The sequence below is a fragment of the Emys orbicularis genome, chromosome 3 (assembly GCF_028017835.1).
Source record: "Emys orbicularis isolate rEmyOrb1 chromosome 3, rEmyOrb1.hap1, whole genome shotgun sequence".
NCBI classification, from domain to species: Eukaryota; Metazoa; Chordata; order Testudines; family Emydidae; genus Emys; species Emys orbicularis.
Window position 1 is genome coordinate 182,054,544 of NC_088685.1, and position 22,462 is coordinate 182,077,005.

At 42.8% G+C, this 22,462-nt stretch overlaps 1 protein-coding gene across 1 annotated transcript; it reads right to left on the bottom strand.

Moving 5' to 3' along the window:
* Positions 1-71: 71 nt before the first annotated feature.
* Positions 72-21,734, bottom strand: CALM2 (calmodulin 2). The gene is made up of 6 exons (XM_065400393.1): positions 21,592-21,734; positions 16,561-16,591; positions 4,430-4,573; positions 4,249-4,355; positions 3,379-3,514; positions 72-711 (listed from the first exon to the last, which is right to left on the bottom strand). Exons 1-6 carry the CDS (start codon positions 21,592-21,594, stop codon positions 683-685), a joined length of 450 nt encoding a protein of 149 aa, XP_065256465.1. The 5' UTR covers positions 21,595-21,734; the 3' UTR covers positions 72-682.
* Between the last annotated feature and the right edge of the window lie 728 nt (positions 21,735-22,462).

Here is a 22,462-nt window from a genome sequence, read left to right on the forward strand (position 1 = left end):
CTAAGGCTGTTAATCTCATTGCAGAGTTGCTAGTCTAATACCATAAATAATACAAGGATACACAAACAATATGGGTAAGTTGAAATTTTTTTTATTGGAAAACAAATATACAACTTGGAATGGATTTGAGGCAAATTGTGCCATAAGCAGATTCTTTTGAAAATAAGTGGCTAAACAAAGTTTAAAAAGCATAGTAATAGGAGAAAATGTTTTTCCGGTACAGGACCAGTAGTACAAAAAAATAGTGTACGAGTACCTGGATAATACACCCGTTTTGCAATAGTGCAACTTTTAAGTTTCATATTGTTAACTATCAATAGTCCACGCAGAGTTAAGGCTCCACATTTCAACAACATGCTAAGTTTCCTAAAGAAAGCTACTTTAACAGGCATAACCAAGATGTTCCCTCATTTGATCAACTCCAACTAACTTTAGATGTGCAGAAGGGCTTAAATATCCAGAGTAAGCCACATGCAACATTTGTTACTTTGATCAATTTTCCAAAAAATCAGAACAATGACAGTAAGATAAAGGAAGAAAAACATGGAGGAATGGAATTCTAATTACTATACATGCATATTCTTTTGACAGTAAGGGAAAAACCTTTTACAGATAAGTTACAAACAGAGAAGGCAAATAAACAATTTTGTACAAGAAATTTAACACATTCTGTACAATCTCTTCACTTTGCTGTCATCATTTGTACAAACTCTGCAAAGGAAAAGAAAGTTGTATTAGTATTTTACAAATTAAATTCTTATGCAATTAGACTACAGGCTCTCAGAACAGAAAGGAATCGCCCTCTCTACAAATGGTAAGGATTACTGTATTTACAGAGCTACTGTGCTAGTGAATGTCTGAGATGCCTCTTGCAGGAAGGTGTTTGAAGTTATGTTATCTTCTCCAGCACTCTATTCCAGAAGAACCCTGTGACCGGCATATCAGCAGGTCATTTGCTGGAGTTTTAGTTCTAAACTTACTGGGGGTCAGCTTGTCCCACGAAACATAAGGGACATTTGTGGTATTGAATCCCATAATGTTTTGGGGCCTTATCTTACACCTCATACCAGAGTTAGGAAATAATGTTTCTAGCAGACCTCTAGAAGGCCATAATTAAGTTTTCAGAAGGTTTCTTTGACATATCTTTAGTAAATGCAGATATTGGTCTGCTCTGAAGAGACTTCCACTCTGTACAGTACTATTGCCCTTCATTTTACTATTTTACCTGACCTGCTTTGACTACTGGGCAAAGGCTGCATTACCAGTCACTTTCATAGGAGAGGGAAAGTTAACTGCCATGAAATACAAAATTGAAGTAACTAGCTTTTGTTTATTGTGTTTGCACAGAAGAGGCTGCAATATGAACCAATGAAGCAGTTGATGGTTTAGGGGTGACTTGATTACAGTCTAAATATCTACATCAAGAGCCCATTAACAACTATTTTGTTCACCAATACAGCAGAGAAAGATATAACACGATCCAATGGCTGAAAGTTGACGCTAGAGAAATTCATACCGGAAATAAGGTGCACTTTTTTGACAGTAAAGGTCATGGAGAATCCATCACTGAATTTTTAAATCCAGATTGAATGCTTTTCCTAAAAATATGCTCTAGGAATTATTTTGGGGAATTTCTATGGCATGTGTGACACAGGAGGTCAGAATACACCACCACAATAGTCCCTCCTGACCTTAGAATCTATGAATCTGGGTTTCATTGACCTAGGGATGAGCATGCTGATGGGGTGGAGTTTGAGGGCATCTGAAGACATTCACTGGCATGCTCTTGGGGGCATTGACTAGCCACTGAGCAGCACAGGGAGAAGGAGCCACAAAGACTGCTGGAAGAAAGGGGACCTGCTCTCTCAAATGAGCAGCACATTTCTCTTTTGGTAGGGGAGGGAAGAATGGCAGGAGAGGTGGAACAGGATATCAGTCCTTAATTGCATGTGCTTTCTTCATACTCTGGTCTAACTTCCCTGCTTTAGCTTCAAGGTAGGGGACTAGCCATTCATAAGGGGGAAGAAAGGGAAAGCAACAATTACTAAAATAGAGCTCTCAGGGTCTAGATTTTATGTATGCAGTGAAACATGATTTATTTGGTCCTGGCCATTAAAGTGTGCTTAATGTTAGTTGCCCTCTAAAAATTTGACTTTTTGCTTCAGGAAAAGTGGAACCTTTTCTGTGAAAAATGTCTCAGATGTAGAGAGTACAGGGACTAGTGCTAGACTTTGTCAAAATGGAAATAACTGGCTATCTATAGGATTGATAGTGTACAGAGTTATAGAAACAAGCAACTAATTGCTAGAAGTCTAAATGGTTGTTTGCTTACCCTCTGCCATATAAATTGGAGTAGCAACTTTGGTCCCATTAACAGCAAGTCTAATTAAATGGCTTCTCACTCCAAAGCCAAAGCTTACAAAGTTTAAGATCTACAGAAAGGTGTGTAATCTTAGCTGACTAAAAATATTAACGACTGTTACAGCTGAAGGATTTGATTCCTTTTTAGGTATCCATAAAGACTCTCTTGGTTGCCCTAGAGTTGAGTTAGAAATTATCTGTGGACATGAGATCAACTAGGGTCCTTACAATATGTATAGTTCCCAAGGATAAAATGAAATCTTAACACTATCCAGCTTCATTCCAAACAATAGTACCTCTTTGGCACTATGAACAGATGTGATCAAGCACTCTGTTTTAAATCCATGAAAATTTTAAATGTCTCAGGATACCAGTGAGTAAGGAACACAAACTTGGTATAAGTAGGTCACTGCTGTACTATTTCATATGAAATACTTTATATATTTGTTAAGTCTAGAGTTCTTTAGACTACTGGATTTAAGGGATTTTCTCCTCCTGCAAAGTTAGTCTAAGATTTAACTCTTGACAGATTTCAGACTAGATTTCCTAGTATGGTTTTCAGATTAATAGCTTTAATTGGGGCAGAGCTGAAATGCAATACATGTACAGCCACCAGTTAAACTCATCTCCTCATTCTGTACAACATTGTACTGGAAGGAGCTACTGGTTCTGGTTGAGTTAGTTTTGGGAAGGATTTTATGACACTGCATTAGCCACCTGAATTTAACCGGTCTCTATAACGGTTCCACTGCCATTCTTCATCTCTAGAAGCAAAAGCAGTAAACTGGTATCTATAATTGGGAGCCAAAGAATCACTTATGAAGCTATTTAAGGAGTTGGAGTGATTTAAATTGTACCAAATATATACAGGAGACATTTCCCACATAAACGTAAATTCTTGTAATCTGGTGTAGCTGAATGAAGCTTGACTTCAGTTGAACACTTCAGGTCATCCTTATCCACCAAGTAGCGCCTCAGACCAGAAAACAAGAATCCATTGTTTCTAGTGAAATTTACCTTCATAGTTTACTTGACCATCACCATCAATGTCTGCTTCCCTAATCATCTCATCAACTTCTTCATCTGTTAGCTTCTCTCCAAGATTTGTCATCACATGGCGAAGTTCTGCAGCACTAATATACCCATTTCCATCCTAAAGAAACAAGTTTAAAACCGTTTAAAGACAATTTCAGTGTAAACCAAATAACCTCTGAAATTACTCTACATACAGTACTTCTGGACAAAATTTAGGAGCTTCTCTAGAATAGAAGAGTTGCTAATTGCTCTCCCCATCACATCACCACTTCCAGAGGGCAAGTGACCATGTCAGATTTGTTTTCAGTAGTATCTCAGTAATTCATAAGTAAATGCGGAGCCAATAAATTAACTGTACAACTGACTTAATATGCATATCGTATCAGCTATACCATTCAAGAAAATCTAAGTGGTCTGGTTTGATATTTCCTCTATAAACAATTATGTACATGCAGTAAGTTGTTGCAGTTCTTAACCCTACTTTGATATTGTACATTTGCAAGTATGAGGAACAAGCCATTGTTTGAATTTAAGCAGCTTTAGTGCAGCCAAAATGTTTAGTACTGCTGAGAGCCTGTAAATTTATGGACGCTATATTTCCAGCTTTAACAAGTATGTGGACCATTTAGATAGGCACTCAAGTGCCTTACTGAAAGATCTCCTGAAATGTGTCTACTGCATGAAACTCCTGAAAGGGATCTCCGCATATACATTAAGTGTTGTAACATGCCTCCCAATGAGGTTTAAGATTTCACAGCCACCCCAAATAGGAGAAGTACTTTCCACACTGACTGGAATCTGTTTTATTCAATCCCTCAACTAACTTGCAAATCTTATACAATACTTTAGTACCTTATCAAACACACGGAATGCTTCTCTAATTTCTTCTTCACTGTCTGTATCTTTCATTTTTCTTGCCATCATTGTCAGAAATTCTGGAAAGTCAATTGTGCCATTGCCTGCAAGAGAATTCTGTTATTAGTAACACATTTAAGAAGTTTATTTTCAACAAATTGCTTTTTAGAAAGCTTACCATCAGCATCTACTTCGTTGATCATATCCTGTAACTCAGCTTCTGTTGGGTTTTGACCAAGTGACCTCATCACTGTCCCCAATTCCTTTGTTGTTATAGTACCATCACCATCCTTGTCAAATAGTGAAAAGGCTTCTTTGAATTCTGTTTGACAAGACAAGAGATTAGGCATTTCAACTTAAGTTGGTTTTAATAATCAAAAAGTCTAAAAATGTATCACCTGTGATCAATTATAAACATTTACAGTTTCCTGTTTTAGATTACAGGTTATTGGTTATTTCAGGAACTGAATTTAGTTTTCTAGAATATTGAATCTAGAGCCCTTGCTTTGAAGGAAAATTACCCGAGGGCATTCTGTGCCAAAAAAATTAAATTCTGCAAATTGTGTCAAATGTGGAGGGCTCCAGCATGGCATGGGGAGCAAAGGCCACTGGCTGCACAGAGGTGGAAGATCAATCTGCAGCTCCGCCGGGACACTGACTCAGCGGTGAAGCTGCACCCAACACTGACAGCACAAGGACCAGGCCTGCCCCTCCATGCCAGGTGCAGGCAGGCAGGCTCAGTCTGGCAGGGTCCAAATGTGGAGGGGCTTAGTGTGGGGGGAGCCAGGTATGGGTTGAGAGGGTTCTGTGTAGAGCTAGCTGGGTGCAGGCGCCTCAGTGGGGGATCCAGGTGTGGGGCAATCTGGCTGCACAGGGGCTTGTTAGGGGGTTCTGGGTGCAATGTTAATGAGATGCTGCGAGGGTCCAGGTAAAGATGGTTGGAGCTTAGCGGGGGTGTGTGTGTGTGTGTGTGTGTGTTCCAGATGCTGGGGGAATGGGGGCGGGGATCCAGGTGCAGCTGGTTGGGCTCATTGGGGTGGGGATCCAGGTGGCTCATTGGGGTGATCCAGGTACAGGGGGAATGGGACTCATGGGGTGTGTGTGTGTGTGGGGGGGTCTGGATCCAGCAGAGTGAGGCTCTGCGGAAGGGTCGGGGGGGGGAGGGAGGGGGTTGGATGCACAAGGATTGGGTGGACGGGGGAGCAGCTACCTGTACAGTGATCCCTCCACACAGCTGAGGAGTGATGTGTGCGGGGGACATTTCTCTGCAGGGAAGCAAAGAAATCTGTGGGGGGACATAAATTCTGCATATGTGCAGTGGTGCGGAATTCCCCCCAGGAGTAGAAAATCTCCCAGCAGAGTCTTTGGGTCTACCAGGCTTATCTACAGAACAATTCAATTACAGTTTGAAGGAGAGCATAGTAAGTCTGAGAAAAGCTCTTAAATATTTGCTGGAGTGAATTCCACCTAGAACTGGAAACCCTAAATGTAATTCAATCCTTTCATGCATAAAAATGGAGAGGCCATCCATCAGTACCTAGTGAGCATTCTCCCTAACTGAAGGAGTTGTGTTTAAGAAATGTGCCTATTTTTCTAATATGAAAAGGTTAGCCATAGATTAAAGTTTAGTATTAGAACTAGTAACAGTCAAAATTAAACAATTTCTATGGAAATGAGTCAGTTTCCCAATTTGTTTTGATTAGCCCTAGCATTAGTGTATTCTATACTCCATCTTAGAGAACTTAAAGTAGAGCCATCCAGAAATTGGCTACTTCTGCTGATCTAAAGGAAGCATGCTTGACGTGAATAAAACCATTTGAGTCCACTTGCAGAGGTTTTGCAAGTAAACATGTAGCTTGATTTTAACTGGTAAGTCCTGTTACATAAGATACTCGAAAGCAGTAGGTTCAAGCCATCTCTTATGATGAGAAGCCACAAGAGCCTCAGGTACTTATGCCTAACTCAAAAACAAGTCACCTGAGTTTTAACTCAAATGCAAGCCAATGAAATATTCTAAAAATGAAAATGCATCATGATGCAATCAAAAAGGAAGGTGGCCACCTAAAATCAGGACATTCTTGCTGGAATATTTAACATTTGACTTTGGTCAAATAGATGGTCAGCTGACATTATTTGACCCACTTGCCAAACTTAACCAAGCAAGGCCATGTTTAAGACTTGTGACTATCAGCACCATAAGTCACTAAACCACAGGCACAACCTGAAAACAGAATAGACTTGAAGTCTCAATCTTTTGTTCCATTAGCAGCCTTTTCATATACTACTGTAGATGAAACATCATTAACACTTTCGTACATTACTAAAGTAGGCAGTTACAGCTATTTCAGTCACAATATCCTAGACAAAAGTAGCCTTTGAACAGCAACCTTTCCTCCTTAAGTGAAAAAAATTCAGAAGTATTTGGCTCTTGTACAATTGTAGAATAGTTACAGCTCAATTTCTGAGGGCTCAGTTGCACTTTATTCTTCTTCACTGGAAGTAGTAATCAACCACTCAGGTGGTTAAGTGCAATTGTGAGCGTTTCCAGTAGGTATTAATTTGCTTCAGTTCTAGCACTGCTCAAAGTAAGCCTTCAGAGCCCTAAAAAGTTGTGATTAAGGATCAGTTTAGAGAGGAGTGCCTCACTGCTACCTACTGTACCAGAGACACCTGCAAGTACTCCCAAATACCAAGTACATTCCCCAAGGAAGGTTAGTACAGTAACTCCTCACTTAACATTGTAGTTATGTTCCTGAAAAATGCAACTGAGCAAAATGATGTTAAGCAACTCCAATTTCTCCACAAGAATTAATGTAAATGGAGGGGTTAGGTTCCAGGGAATTTTTTTTTTTTTTGGCCAGATAAAAGGCATTATATACTTTTTAAACAAGCAATTTAATACAGGTATTAAACAGGCTGGCAGCCCCCCTACACCACCACCCCAGTGCCTCCCGCCCGCTGGCAGATCCCACGGATCAGTGCCTTCCCCCTACTCCCCCCGCCTCCTGCCCATGGCAATCAGATGTCTTGCGGCATTCAGGAGGCTGGGGGAGGAGCGAGGATGCGGCACGCAGCCTCCCCCCTCCCTCCCCTGCCTCCTGAAGGCCGCAAACCAGCTGATTGCTGTGGCAGGAGGCAAGGGGAGCAGGGGGGGAAGGCGCTGATTCGCGGGTGGGCAGGAGGCACTGGGGTGGGGGTGTAGGGGAGCTGATAGGGGGCTGCCAGCAGTGGACAAAGCAGGCAGCCAAACAATGTTATAGTGGAGCATTGCATAACTTTAAACGAGCATATTCTGTAATGGAGCAGGGACGCAACATCGAAACAATGTTAAGCAAGAGGACGTTAAGTGGGGAGTTACTGTACAAGAAACACTGTTTGGCTGTACAATCCAGTAACAAAGCTGTTTGAGTCCATACCAAAAACATCTGCCTTTGGCAACAGGCACCCAATTTAAACTTAAAAGTAAGGTTTGACTACTAATTTACATTTTCTTTGCATGAAGCTGGTTTGAGCCTTAATAACTAAAATATTCTGAAAATTCTGCTAGCTAAGCACAAGGCAGGCCACCTCCCCAAGAGGCGGTAGCTAGGTCAACAGGAAAGTTCAAAGTTCTCCAGTCAAGCAAGCGCTGTCCACAACGGGTGTTAGGTCAGTTTAACAGTGTCATTCAGGGGTGTGGATTTTTCCTAAGCTTCTCAACAGTAAGTATTCCAAGAGACAGTTCTCACTTATACACATCCATCTGCAGTAGTCACAGTAAGTTGTGTTGTCACCTACTTAGGTGACTACGGGCTATTCTACACTGGCAATGCTGCAGTGCTTTAATGTGGCTTGTGTGGTCGTGGCAGAGCACTGGGAGAGACAGTGCTCTCAAAAAACCCCACACCCACCTCCACAAGGGGCATAGCTCCCAGCGCTGGTGTACTGTCTACACTGGCACTTTACAGCGCTGAAACTTGTGGACTCAGCAGGAGGCGGGTGTCTCACACCCCGAGTGAGAAAGTTGCAGCACTGTAAATTGCCAGTGTAGACAAGCCCTAAGATTCATATGTTGTATGCTGAATATCCCAAGGCAGTAGTTCTCAACCAGGGGTACATATACACAAAGGTCTTCCAGAGGGTTCATCAACTCATCTAGATATTTGCCTAGTTTTACAACAGGCTACATAAAAAGCACTAGCAAAGTCAATAAAAAACTAAAATTTCATCCAATTTTTATACTATATAGAGCAGTATAAAAACACTGAAATGGAAGTACAATATTTACATTCCAATTGATTTTATAATTAATATGGTAAAAATGAGAAATAGCACACTATTACTTAAATTGTTGATGACACATTTTTATGTCTGATTTTGTAAGCAAGTCATTTAAGTGAGGTATGTTTAAACTTGGGGTATGCAAGACAAATCAGACTTCTGAAAGGGTTACAGTAGTCTGGAAAGGTTGAGAACCACTATCCCAAGGCACTTTAACAAAAGCATGAATTAAACTTCTACTGAAGTGAGCACAGGCATATGTTAACAGAAAAAGATCAGAAGTGCACTATAACAGGGGTTCTCAACCTTTTTTTCCTCTGAGCCACCACTCAAAACTCAATGGCCCAGCTGTGCCCCAACAACTTTTTTCTGCATATAAAAGCCAGAGCTGGCGTTAGGGGGTAGCAAGCAAGGCTACTGCCCAGGGCCCCACACCACCGGGGCCCCTGCAAAGCTGTTGCTCAGGCTTCGACTTCAGTCCCAGGCCCCCAGGTGACAGGGTTCTGGGCCTCAGGCTTCAGCACTGCATGGCAGGGCTTTGGTTTTCTGCCCTGGGCTCCAGTGAATCTAACATTGACCCTGCTTGGTGGACCCCGTGAAACCTGTTTGCAGCCCACCAGAGGGCCCTGGACCCCTGGTTGAAAGCCACTGCACTATATCACCAATTTGCAGCTCTACATTTATTTTACATGCAGCTACCTGTTAGCATGCTCCACAAGAGTTACAGTTAAGCAAGTCATTCCCTGTGAAAAGGGACACTCCCACCTCCATTACAGCAATGAGAAAGGCTTTAACACATGTTCAGGGTCCTGTGGATCAATAGTGGGGAGAGTAAATTCCAATGTTCTGACAACTATTGCTGTATCACAATGACACACATGAAAGCGTTTGAAGCCAGTGTAATCCCTCTATAGAGCAAAGGTATATAAAACACTCTACAGAAAACAGTGCTAAGTGGGCAACTATATTCTGTACCAGCTGAAGTTTCCAAATGGTCTTCAGGAGTAGCCTCAAGTAAAGGACATTGCAATAGGTCAATTTGGAGGTGACAAAGCCATGGCTAACTGTAACAAGAGCTGCATCACAGAGAGACTCCTGGCCAAGTCTCATACATGAAAACACATTCTTGGCCAATACAGCTACCTTGACTTCTGGAGGCACCTGTGGACCTCACATTGCCAACTCATGATTTTGTCATTGGTCTCATGATTACTCCAGGAGCTGGGGCTTTAAGGAACGCAAAGTGGATATTTGATGATTTCAGCCCTCATTCTTAAAAAAAAAAAAAAAAAAAAAGTAGCTTTCTTGCCCTCGTGGCTGTGGAGAGTTTCAAAATGTGACCCCAGTGCATCCTAATGGATCAAAAAACAGAAAGCAAATAAGAAGAATACCAAATTATTATTTTTAGATAACCATGATTTTTGATGAGCCTGACTCAGGCTCAGAAAAATCGTGAGTCAGGATTTTTGACTATCTACTTGAGTAATAAAAGTCAGACTTCATCAAAAAGTCAGTATCTCCCCTTAGTCATTTTCTATTAGATTAGCTGAATGGAGGGTAATGCTAATGGATTATATCCACCTTAACACTAATCTAAGTGAACTCATCTAGACCCCAGTGCCAGCCTGACACAGAGGCAAGCCATTTGTGGTCCAAAAATGGTACAGAGGGTTATCTACACATTAGAGCACTGTAGCACACAAGTATGGTAGTGCCTTTCACGCCTTGTGGTACCCATAGTGATCACCCAGTAGAATCTTCTTCATACTCAAATTGCAGGCATTCCAGGGCCACTCTGGCTATCCTTGCCAATGTCCACAAGTGTCAATCTCTTGTGTTCAACAGTATAAAAACAGCTGATAAGTGAGAGACTGTGCACTCGGCTATATTGATGTTAACCAAGAGATGAGAGCAGTCTATCATATCCAGGCTAAAAACACGACTGGCTCGGTTAAAGAAGCTTAGATTCTCCAGGTGTTGACCAGGTACAGGTATCACTTTCTCAGTCTTCCCCGAAACAGAAAGTAGGCTTGGCAAGCTGGTCAACTGACCAGTCAAATATTCCAGCAAGAATGCCTTGATGTAGGCAGTGGCCTACACTTTGGATGGCACCATGATGCAATCTGTTATCAGGACACTTAAATAGGCTTGCTCTCTCATTTCACTACATGCTAATGACATCTGTTGGAAAATGATGAACTAACTGAAAGTTAAGTATCTTGATTGTTCTAGATTTGACCCAAACATTGCATGTGGGCCTGGCATACAAATATATACAAATGCACATGGATGTTTACAAAGCACATTAACAAGTTAAAACAGTTCCTGCCCTGAAGATCTTGCAATTTAAACTAGATAAACATACAGACATTAACTCAGAAGGGAGTGGAAAGGGTTTACAATCATAAAGGGCCTATCTATGCTTAAAACGCTATAACAGTGCAGCTGAGATGCTACAGTGCTTCAGTGTACAACAGAAGTCCCCCAACTGTGAGATGCGCCCCTCTAGGTGGGTGCAGAGGAATGTTCGGGGGAGTGCAGCAGGCCAAGCCAGGCCAGGGAGCGCCACCCAGCCCTGCCCCACCTTTAGCTCTGCTCCTGGCTCCACGCCAGATGTCCCCAGCTTTGGTACAGCTCTGCACTCGGCCGGTGGCCCGGCTGCCAGTCCCCACTGTGGCCCACCCACAGCCACCAACCCCAACTGTGGCCCACATGCAGCTCAGGCCCCTAGCTGCCTTACCCCATCCCCTACCTCAGCCTGCTCCCAGCCCCAAAACGGGGTGGGGGGGGAAAGAGGGGAAGGGGCACGACCCTCAAAAGTTTGGAGACCACTGGTATAGACATCCTACACCAGCAGGAGGGGTTTTCCCATTGACGTAGGTAGTGCACTTGAGAGGCTGTAGGTAGGTCAATGGAAGAATTTTTTTGTTGACCTAGTGCTATCCACACTAGGTCAACAAAAAGTGACATAGGTAAGTGACAGACAACTTATCTATGCCACTTAAGGGTGTGGACATCACACCACTGAGCGATATATCTGGGTCAATCTAATTTCCTAGTGCAGACCAACCTTAAGTCTTCTCCCCAACACAAAGCGAAAAGATGCACAGCTATCAGGCTGCTTGAAGAGCTTCCCAACTCCCTACCTAGCATACAAGCATTTAAAAATTACTATATAGTTATCAGTTTTATTTAATTTTTCTTTTGTAACTTCAGTTTTGAACATTCATATTTAAATACTAACCTAACACTGCTAAAGAATATAACAATTCTCTCATTTAAGAGCTTCACTTCATTGTGTTTTTCATTTTCTATGCTAAAGGAACTCAGTTAAGTAACTTATTTGTAATTAGGCTTAATAAGCCTATTGCCTTAATAAGCCTATTGCAGACCATAAAGTCTTGCTCTGTTACTATTCTAAGAAATTGTTAGTGATTTAAACTTTGACCATTTGACAATGTTTGACCAATATTTGACTAGTCAACTGTCCAATTATTTTTGGACAGTCAAATACTCAACTGAGGGAAAGTAGCAAATCATCAGCTAGTTTATTGTTACAACAGCTTCCTGAGCCAATGCCTAATCATCTCAGATGTACTAGTACCCTGTCCTCCTACTGGACAAAGTAGCGGTCTCCTCCACTAATGGACCCACACACTGATCCACAAGGTATTCAGGTGCCTGATTCCTTGTTTTATGCTCCATAAGACTCCCAACCAAACTGTATGCGCCTAAACTGACTAAGTTCTTGGGCTCAGAGTTCCCTACGGGATCTATTGACTGAGCATGTGCACTGCTGCCTCCCTCTAGGTGTCCAGATAACTAGCTCCTGCAAAAGCACCAGAGATTCAGTCACCTAAGCTGCATGCGGGGCCTAATCAAGTAGGCATGCTCAGAGGCTGCCTACTGGAGCAGGTACCATGTAAAATCTGTACAGAGGAAAGGGCACCACCACCTCCAAGCTTTCTGCCTGAGGGAGTAATTGAATACGGTCTTGCACATATCAGGTCAGTGTTCCAGCTACTGGCCTAAAAGAGAAGGTGGGCACTGCTACCACCTCCTCTGATGGTTGTGGGGAGTTAAGACATCTAGTTCCCTTTCATCTTTATTAGCAAAGAGATGCCTTCTGCAAATTGCAGCCCAAATTTAGATGGGCATCACCAAGAGAAGGATAGGGCTTAGAATACATCCCTCTCATCACCATCTACTATTGGATAGTTTAGGCAGCTCTCCACCAACTTTGCTAGCTTTTAACTCCTGTTCTAAGGCACCTCTCTCCTCATTCATTGTAGAGGGAAGCCTAGGCATCTGAAATTCAGGCTTTGTGGACCTCAGTGTTTCTTTGATTGTCTAGGTGTTGCAACTTCCTTGGTTGATCTGGTCCCCAATATCTCCTTCCCAGATTGGGTCAGCCAAGACAGATAGCTCCTGCTCAGAAGTGGTATGCTAGACAGGTAGACCAACTACTTCCAGAAATTAGTTAAGTTAGTGGCAGAAACTCTGAACAATTCTTGTTGACCTCTTTCCCATCCTCACTGAACAAGGCTGTGTACCTGTACAGGCTAATAATCCAATCTACATATCCTCCATGAAGCAGAAAGGTTAATTTGTAGTACCAAGCAGTAACTTCAGCATAAATTAAGACTACATGGCTCCACCAAGCAGTTCAAAACTTGGAACAGTTCTACCAACTGTGACTTCAGATGCTTTAATAAAGAAAATAACTTTTCTAAACAGCCATGAAAAAGTTTCAAGCATTCTCTATATCATTGTGAGACTAACCTCTGCCACTAAGGCTATGTCTACACAGGCAATTGTCTTTCAGAGGGGTTGAACTTCCCCTCCCCCAAAAGACAAAAGTTTTGGGGTGATAAGTGCCTGTGTGAACAGCATGTTGGTGGCAGAAGCACTCTCCTGCCGACAACGTAAATGCTGCTCGTCGGGGGTGGAAGTTTTTTGTTGGCAGGAGAGCCAACAAACAGTGGCTACACTGCACGACTTAACGGCACGGCTGTAGCGACATAGCCATGTTGCTAAAAGCTGTGTAGTGTAGACATGGCTTCCGAAGAGTTAGGCTTTCTTCCATCTATGTATTACTGGGACTTCAGGATTAAATGTGGGCATCACCACCAAGAATAAAAAGTTCTTGTCTAAAAGGGATCAGTCACAATCTTCCAATGCCAAATCCAAGTCTCAACATTAGTATTATTGGGTCTCAAGCCACCTGGTATATACCAGTTGTCAGTCTGTGGACATAGATGAAGACATTTGTTGAATGAGCTACCACTTAGTCACTTCTCAGACAAGCCCCCACTGCCATCTCAGATACACTGAAGTACGTTTACTACACAATGCAGTTACTAGCTGTATACCACACATTCAGAGTGCATCCCATATGTAAAATTTTAGGAGACAAAATTGAAGTGTCAGGACCACAATTTCAATCCAGTTTTTGTTTCCAGGCTGTGCATTCTCTTCCTTGAGAAGATCTCCATCAAATTTTACTCTCTCAAGATCTAACAATGTGCTTAGACAGCCACACTTATGTACAGATAAGTTTCTCCATTTGGCTAGAGAACCTGCACTGGCTTTTCCACAACTGTTTGAGGATTTCATGCCCATGTAAAGAGTCTTTTCTTGCATCAAGTACATTCGTAAATGAATGCTGTAGTGTCATGAAAATACCAGTAACATCGTATTTTCCCCATATTACTGACTGCAAAAGAGCTGTCAAATGCACAAAACAAACACTAAAAGTGTACTCTCTCAGAAGACAGAATTTTCAGTTAGTCCATTTCAAGGAAGTCAAATGTGAATTTTCAGGATGAAACTAGACATCAAATGATGGAAAGATCCTAAACACCTCTAGATCCACTTTTTCTATCTTAGTGCACCAATAGAAGCTTGTCACTGACATGCATCCATAATCAAACCTGGCAGACAAAGTGATGTAAACTAAACGGATTATGTAAGTGTTTTATATGCATTACAGAATCAGTAATTTGATACGTATGACTAGCATAACAGAACCTTAGACACGATCATGGCAAGGCCATAATTGACCTATTTTTCAAACTCTACTCCAATATGTAGAGGTGTCAAGCTGTCCTTTCCCCCCCACTTTTGGATTTCAAAGCCACCAGGCAGTCATTGCTGTCCAATCAAATCAACACAGGGCTGTCAACGTTTGCATTATCCCTGAAACAGTGTCAGATATTGAACTTCCTGTGTCCTCGCAGAGGTCACCAGTACAAAAACTACTACAGCCTGTAAGAGAGGACCACTAACACCGTAATTTAAGCAACCAGTAAAGAAGTAGACAAGTTTTGTTTGACAACAGATGATCAGACAAGTCACTAATCTTTAGCTATAAAAAGCTTAGAAAGTCGAAAGATGTAAGCAGCTATCTATAAAGACCTGAGGCTGAATTAGATTGAGCTTACTGCCATGGTACCTATTCTACAAGTATTAGATAAACCTTAGACTTTGATTTCTGAGTCAGTAAGTCAGTTTAACTTCCAAAAATTAGCAAGAGTTTTCAGACTTCAGCATAAATACACAATATGGTCCCACTGCTCTTCAGTTTCGGAGTTTTACTCAAAACAAATGCTGAGGGAGGATACCCAAAGGTTTGAGAATATAAACTGTGCTAGGAAAGGGGTTACATGCATCTAAAATTTAATTTATCTGAATATGGAATTAATGCCTAGGAGCAATCTTAAACATGGGTACCAGTGATTTGTTTATACTTAGGACTCAGGTAAGATTAGACTTCAATGTTTATTTTGAACACACAAACATCTTTACCTCTAATTCTAATGCTATTTAAATATACTTTTAATAGCAGGGAAGTACTTCAAGATTTATCAGGATCTACTGAAACAGTATGCCCCATTCAAACTCAACCATTTTAACAAGATCTGCATTCCGTATAGCTAGATAACACAATATAGTAACAGACTAAGACTAAGTGAAATCTGAGTTAGTTCATCTTCTGCAAAAGCAGCAATCATCATTAAAGCCACTTGCCACCCCACCCACAAGCAAGTAGTCAATGTTTATCTCAGGATGTGGGGAAACTTAGTGCCCGGACCATACTTTTGAAATTCTTTATCCCACACTCACTTCAAGAGTAACAGCATTAAGCAAGAAGTCTCCACATGTAACAACTCTTGCTTTTTGCATAATAGTGTAGCTTCCCCAGCTAAAATATTATGCAAAAAGCAAATTAAAATATTAGTTCTTATGCTATCTTGAATTTGCAAATGAGCAACAAGTAGAAGGCAAATAAGACCCAGTTAAGCAATTATTAGTAATAAGCAAAATTCTCAGAGTTCATGAGATCTTATATTTGATGTTACAATAAGCACTGACAAAAACTTCAGGATGAACAATACCTAGTGCTTTACTTTTAGAGATGTACATACCTTCACTGACACTAAAGTTAACATTAATGATTTTGTAAAACGTTTAAAGGAACAGTTAGTAAGTATTGAGCCAAAGTAATATTTAAAGCTTTATAACAATTAAGGAATATGGTGCTCTAAATTATATTGAGGCTGTCACAAAATAGGCCTAATTTAACAATGCAAAGTAGGACTGAAAGAACAGGCTTCCCCATAATTAAATAATAAATATTATGGGGTCTGAACTGTTTTAAAGGAGAGAATTATTATTCAGAAACTCAAAATTAGACAACTGATTTGCATCCAATGTTATCTAAGGGAAAGCCAAGCCTAAGTTTCACTTGCAAACTAAAGACAGCAACTTCTTGTTTGTATTTTCTATATTTAGAGACAGGGATGCTTGAACAATTTGTATAGTGAGGGTGCTGAGAGCCATTGAACCAAACTGTAAACCCTGTATATAATGGAAACCACTTCAAGCCAGGGTGTGGGGCAGCACCCCAGTTCTAGCACCTGTTTAGACATTTAACTCACTCATTAATTATGACTTGCCACATGAACTAAGATCAAATCAATTCAGTGAAACGTCATATGTGGGGGTTTGGGTTTTTGTGTGTGGTTAGTATAGCATCTCAAAACTCACCTGCAATCTGCTCTTCTGTCAGTTGATCAGCCTATAATAGAAAAAATAATGTTATATTCCAGCAAGACAAGAATGAACGGAGAGTCACAAGTGAATATGCTTTTGCAAATAAGTATTCTTAGGTACCCGAGCCTCAGGGCTTACTTATTGCATTTCAATGTTCCAGCTTAGTCCTAAAGCTACAGAGCTGATTCAAAAAATACTTTGTCGTTAACAAGTTACAATACACATCTTGACTACAACAGGACTAGTCACCAGCTTATTTCCTAGGTTGTTAAAATACCAGCTAGTAATGACCAAATACTGAACAGCGCTAATATAGAGCAGTTAACCTAGGTAAGAGCCTACATCCAATTACTAGACTCCTGAGCCATCGAGTCCCCTCTAGACCATGTTTATAGGTATCTCAGTATTATCTGTAGTAAAGACCTAGGAATTTAGGTCTCTATACATTTAATAGGTAAGGTCTATCCATTGTTCTCTTCCAAGTTCCATGCTAGGTTCAGAAGCAGACTAATGTCTATTTTGGAGAATAATAAAGTCATCACTAAAATAAAACATTTCCTAAAACAAATTATCTTGATGTGTCCGTTGAAAGATTCCTGTATGAAAGGCTGGTGATCAAATACCCAGCTTGTACTTGAAAGTTACTAGTGATATTTGTATTCAAATAGTTGTCAGATAAAAATCTGGTAAGTTTGATTAAAACATCAGTCTTAAATTTTGTATTTTAATACCTTTAGACTTTTGTCTTAGGCACCTCAATCTATTCTGCAATACAGTTTAAAGATGCATACCTATAAACCTTCTATTAGTTTTAGTGTTGGGGCCCTACAGTTTGCCAGCAGCAAGGACAAACAGTGTCATTAAAGCCAATTTTAAATAAGTTCCCCTTTTGACTGAATGCAATGGTATGAGGAGTTTAGTAAGTCTCTTTAATTTTCAAGTCTAGGTGACCTTTAAATAAGCTTCAGACATTTATTATCAGCATTCAGCTTAGGTTGCGCTGTCCCAACTTTAAGGAATCTTTCTAGAAATTTACCCATTAAAATTCCATTGACAGAAGATTAACCTAATAATCTGCAGCTACTCTAAACACTTACTGATGTGTCAGGCTTGCAGTGTTCCCTCTAATTTTTCCCACGCATGTGTGGAATGAATTTTGTTATGTGCACCAATATGGTGGTGTGTGACATCACCTTCATATTGGTACATGTAACAAAATTCATGTGGTGGGGGTGGGGCTGAGGAGTTCAGAGTGTGGGAGGGGGCTCAGGGGTTTGAGGTACAGGAGGGTGCTCCGGCAAGGAGAGAGGACTCCCCGCAGCAGCACCTGGGCTGGGCTGGGAGGGAGGCACTGCGGGGGGAAGAGGAGAAAGAGGCGTCTCTCCCTGCCACGGGGCTGGGGCTGCAGGATAGGCACCCCTCCCCTGGCGGGTCCAGACCTGGCTGCCCCAGCTGCAGCAGAGTTGGGGTTGGGCCGCCTCGGCCGCAGCAGGTTGGGGCTAGGCTCGGTTGGGCCCAGGGAGGGGTGCCCCTCTCCCAGCAGGTCCCCAGGTGAGTTCCCTGAGTGCCTGTGCAGCACTAAGAAGGCTGCTGTGCAGCCAGGCAGCTTAAAGGAAACTTAGCAGGCTTGTGTAAAAATTGAGATTTCAGCACTGATTCTCTTATCCCGATTTTTATTGTGACCACTCATTTAGTGATGTTGATCAGGCTAGTCTTAAAACTAAGAAATGGGAGGACTACTGCATGACATTACAGTTTAATGTTGCCATTATTCTCAAACTCATTTCACTTATGAGAACAAAGATCTTTGTCCAGAAAAATCATCCACTCCATCTATCGATGGAAAAGGAATGAGTGAATTAAATAGGTAATTTACAGAAAGGAAAATGGGAGAGTTTCATGTACTCAAATTTTTATTTTGAAGTGTGACTGTGGAAAAACTACAACTGGAATATTCAGAAGTTGGTACAACCCCTTTTAATTATTATTCATGAATTTGCCCAGCGCTTCAGGAAAATTGGGCTATGATACACAGATTTAAGAGGGGAAGTGGACTATAAAGTGAATGGACGATGCAGTAATGACCACAGAAAAAAATCAAATAGCTGTTCATTGCATCCATTAAGTTACCTGTGACCCACCCCACAGCACTGAATCAAGTCACACCACCTCAGTTTGGCAGAGTAACAGACGTACACTATTTTGTGAGCTTCTCTAGCTACAGATGCAAAAAGCTAGACAGGCTCAACATCAGGTCCAGTTTTTTTTAAACAAAAAGTGTATTTGTCTGAATCTGTCCAAATTTTGTCTGTCATCCAATTCTTACATGGCATATTTTCAAACTCTGGTGCATTACTGTAGTGCCAGTCAATTTCATAGAAAACATCCTTGCACAATTATAGCTGTCTGCCTTTAGAGTGTCATTCAAAGCACATACTACAAAACAAGCAATACTTTCCCAGTTACATTTATAGCTCAAACAGACTGGAGCACATGTACCACAGTTCTGTTCGATGATTTATACCCACTAAACACTCCACAAACAGGTTAAGTAGTGAGCATGTCACTCACTAGTAAACAACAAGTCAGTACCTGGGAGTTTCTAAATCCTATATACTGTTTACATATCCAGCTTATGTGTTGAGTGTTTCCCCCTCCCCTAATTTAAGATTCCCAAGTATTTCCTGCCTCTGAAAGTGAGCCATGCAAATCACCCACTAGGTCACTAGCCAGAACATTTATCCTGCTTGTGTCAGTATTTGAAGTGGACATAAGTTTTGGAATAAGAGAGAGACGGTCTATTGAAGGTGTAGTCAGCAAGTCTGCTGCTATATGTCCCCACCAGCCATTACAGCTGAGAGGCATATAGCAGAGGTTATGTCTTCAGCTCTGAAGCTGGAGTAGCAGCTACAGAAATAGCGCACTGCCACAGTTGCCTTAGGAAACTTCCCAGTGCTCATACTATGCATTGAGGCCAGTATATACAGACCTTAGGTTATTCACACCTTGCTGCAGGAACACCTGTTTACCCATCAGTTTGTTCTGAAGGTATGATCTGACCACTCTGCAAGACTAGTTTCCTACCCACCATTGGTAACTGATAAGTCAAATTCTGCCTGAAAGCCTCCTCCACCTCTGAGTTTTCTTCTAAAAATATCATCTTTTAAAGAATATCATTGCTTAAGTTGATCTGTGTGACATGGGGATGATTTTTTGTTTGCAATCAAAAACCTCCAACTTTTCTAATATATTTCAATGCACCCTCAAATATGTTGTTTCCTTAAAGTTTTGTTCAAGTTTACAAGCTAGTTTGCGGTATCATTAGATTAAATCTTTTCTGTTAGGTTGCTGAATTGCAGCTCTAATACTGAGTGCCTATCTGTGGTCAGGTGATTAAAACAATAACTAGAGAGCTTAAAGCAAAGACCTACAGTACTAGTTCTACAGTGCAACTCCAGAACAGTGTATGCACCCCCTAGAGGTAGAACTGTGTAATAGTTAAGTCAAACCTTTTGACTATTCCTATCAATAGCTACACAAGAGAACTAGCTATCCTGTGCAGACTTCAACAGTTTTAAGCTAGTTCCACAGCATACAGTGGAGGAGCCAAATTAGAACAAAGTTAAGCAAGCCACAGAAACAGATGCCACTGTATTCCAGAACCTAGCATTTAGGTGAAACACCAGTGCTGACACAGTCATGCTGCTAGGAAGCACAGAATCAGCAACAAGATAGCTGGATTCATATGTAATTATGTATATGTTGTCACAGTTTGGACTTGTGAGCAAAGCATTATGCACAGTTTAGTACATTCAATTTGAGTAATACTCTTTCACAAGTTTAACCAAGTTTGGTCTGTTGGTACTGATGACAGCCATACTGAATATGCCACCATGTCCCCTGGTCACACCCATCTCTATATTAAGAACTTGCTTGACTCTTGCAAGCTAATCCAATTTTGGTTTGGTAGGGAAAACAGACACTAGCAAGACAAAGTAAGCATGAAATTTTTTCGTTGCTATATTGAAAACCTATTTCTGAGATCTACTATTTGTTCTGGTATTTATCCAGCTCATTTAGAGTAGTGGCATAATCTGGAGTCTTGTTAAACTAGCATCTTCCCCCACCAAAAGGGGCTACTACAGTTACATTGTAGCCAGCACCCTATTTTAGGGGTTGGCTTAAGAATCAAACTGATACTCTGAGAACAGCTACTGACACAAAAAGGACTCCTTTGCACTGTAAACCTAATTTCCTTGAATGAGACGAGCAGTAATAGGCACTTGCTAGTATTGCTTTTTCTGATTAGGCAAAGTACTTCTCCCTGGACACCTCACAATAGCTACTGTAACTGTACTCAGGGCACTCGCTCCTGAGCTTGTCCGGGACACGCTAAACGAACAGATGCTAGGGAGACAAGTAAGCCCACGGCCACCGAGAGGAGCGGCTGGGTGGAAGCCGTCACCGAAACGCAATGAAAACCCTTCGCCACGGGAAGAAAGAAAATCCCCGCTGAAGAGCCCCCGGCGAGCCCGCCCCGGAGCCCTGCCCCAGCCTGGGGACAGATGGCGCGGGGAGGCAGCCCCTCCCCGGCGCCGCAGGGCTCCGCGGTGCGCTGCCAGCGCTCGGGGCCGGCTCCCCGCAAGTCCGGCCACACACGCTCCAGGGGCGCGAGATGCGGCTAGTGCCACCGCTGCCGGCTCCCCCCACCCCAAGGGCCTCTTTCCACGAGAAACCGTTATGTGCCCCCCACCCCACAAGCATCATGGCGCTCACAGCCAACTGAACTGACAGTTTGAATTTTGAATCAGCACCGGCGCCAGTCGCTCCGGGCGGGAAGGCCGGGCCGCGCGCGCGAGTCGCCTCCCACCCACGCACAGACCCCAGCACTGCCCCGCCGCCCCCTCTCTCTACTCCCGCCCCACCCCACCCGCCGCAGCCCGGCGAGCCGGCTTCTCCCCCGCGGACCGGGACACGGAGCTAGTCCTAGGGGACCCGCAGCCCACCCCATCCCCACGCACTCACCATGGTGGCTCGGCCTGGCGGTGGGGGTGTACTAGCTCAAAATGCTGTAGCTAACCACTCACTAACTATCCACTCTGTGGCTCGGCTCGCCTCACAGTCACACTGAGCCCAACCCGCTGCCCAGCAGTGCCTCATAAACCTCCTCACTCCCCTCCAAGATCACTCCGCGCCCCACCCCCGTCGGTGAAGCAAAAACGAGATCCGGCTCTCCGCTCTCCTATCTACAAACCCTGCCCCCATCTCGAATCTGTACCCGCACTGTCCCCAGGCCCCAGCGGAGGAAAGCGTCGGACACGGGAGAGCGGGAGGGTTCCTCTTGGAGGAACGGCGGGAGCAAGGGCGAGCGTGGCGCTACTTTTCCTGGCGGAGGAACATTTAGGAAAGTGTATCTGAAGCAATGAACTAGAGAAGGAGGGCGCTGATTGGCGGGTTCGTACCTGCAATGCGTCACTTCGGACATGCACAGTCTGGGCTAGAAGCGACGCCCTCCCACTGCGCCGCCTGGGGGGCGGCGCTTAGAGTCTACAGTGGTTCCAGGGCGGGCGGCAGAGCGGGGTTTGGGGGAGGTCGTGGCACAGGCAGAGCAGGGCCAGCTGGGCTCTTCGTGACTGCATTGCGGCTCGGTCCCCGCCTCCCCGCTGCAGTTACTATGGCAGGAGGAGGCCCTAGCTTCCCTTCCCAGGGAGTCAGGCTGTAGCTGGTTGGGTAGGGTGCGTCAGGCCCACAGCTCTCTTCTCCCACGCGGGCCTCGCCTATGCATTGAACTTAAGTTGATCTAGATACCTCATTGTGAAAAGTGTCATGCCCCTTGCAGTGTACTTAGGTCGACCTACACCACGCAGCAGGGCGTGGATTTACTGCAAGGGGAAGA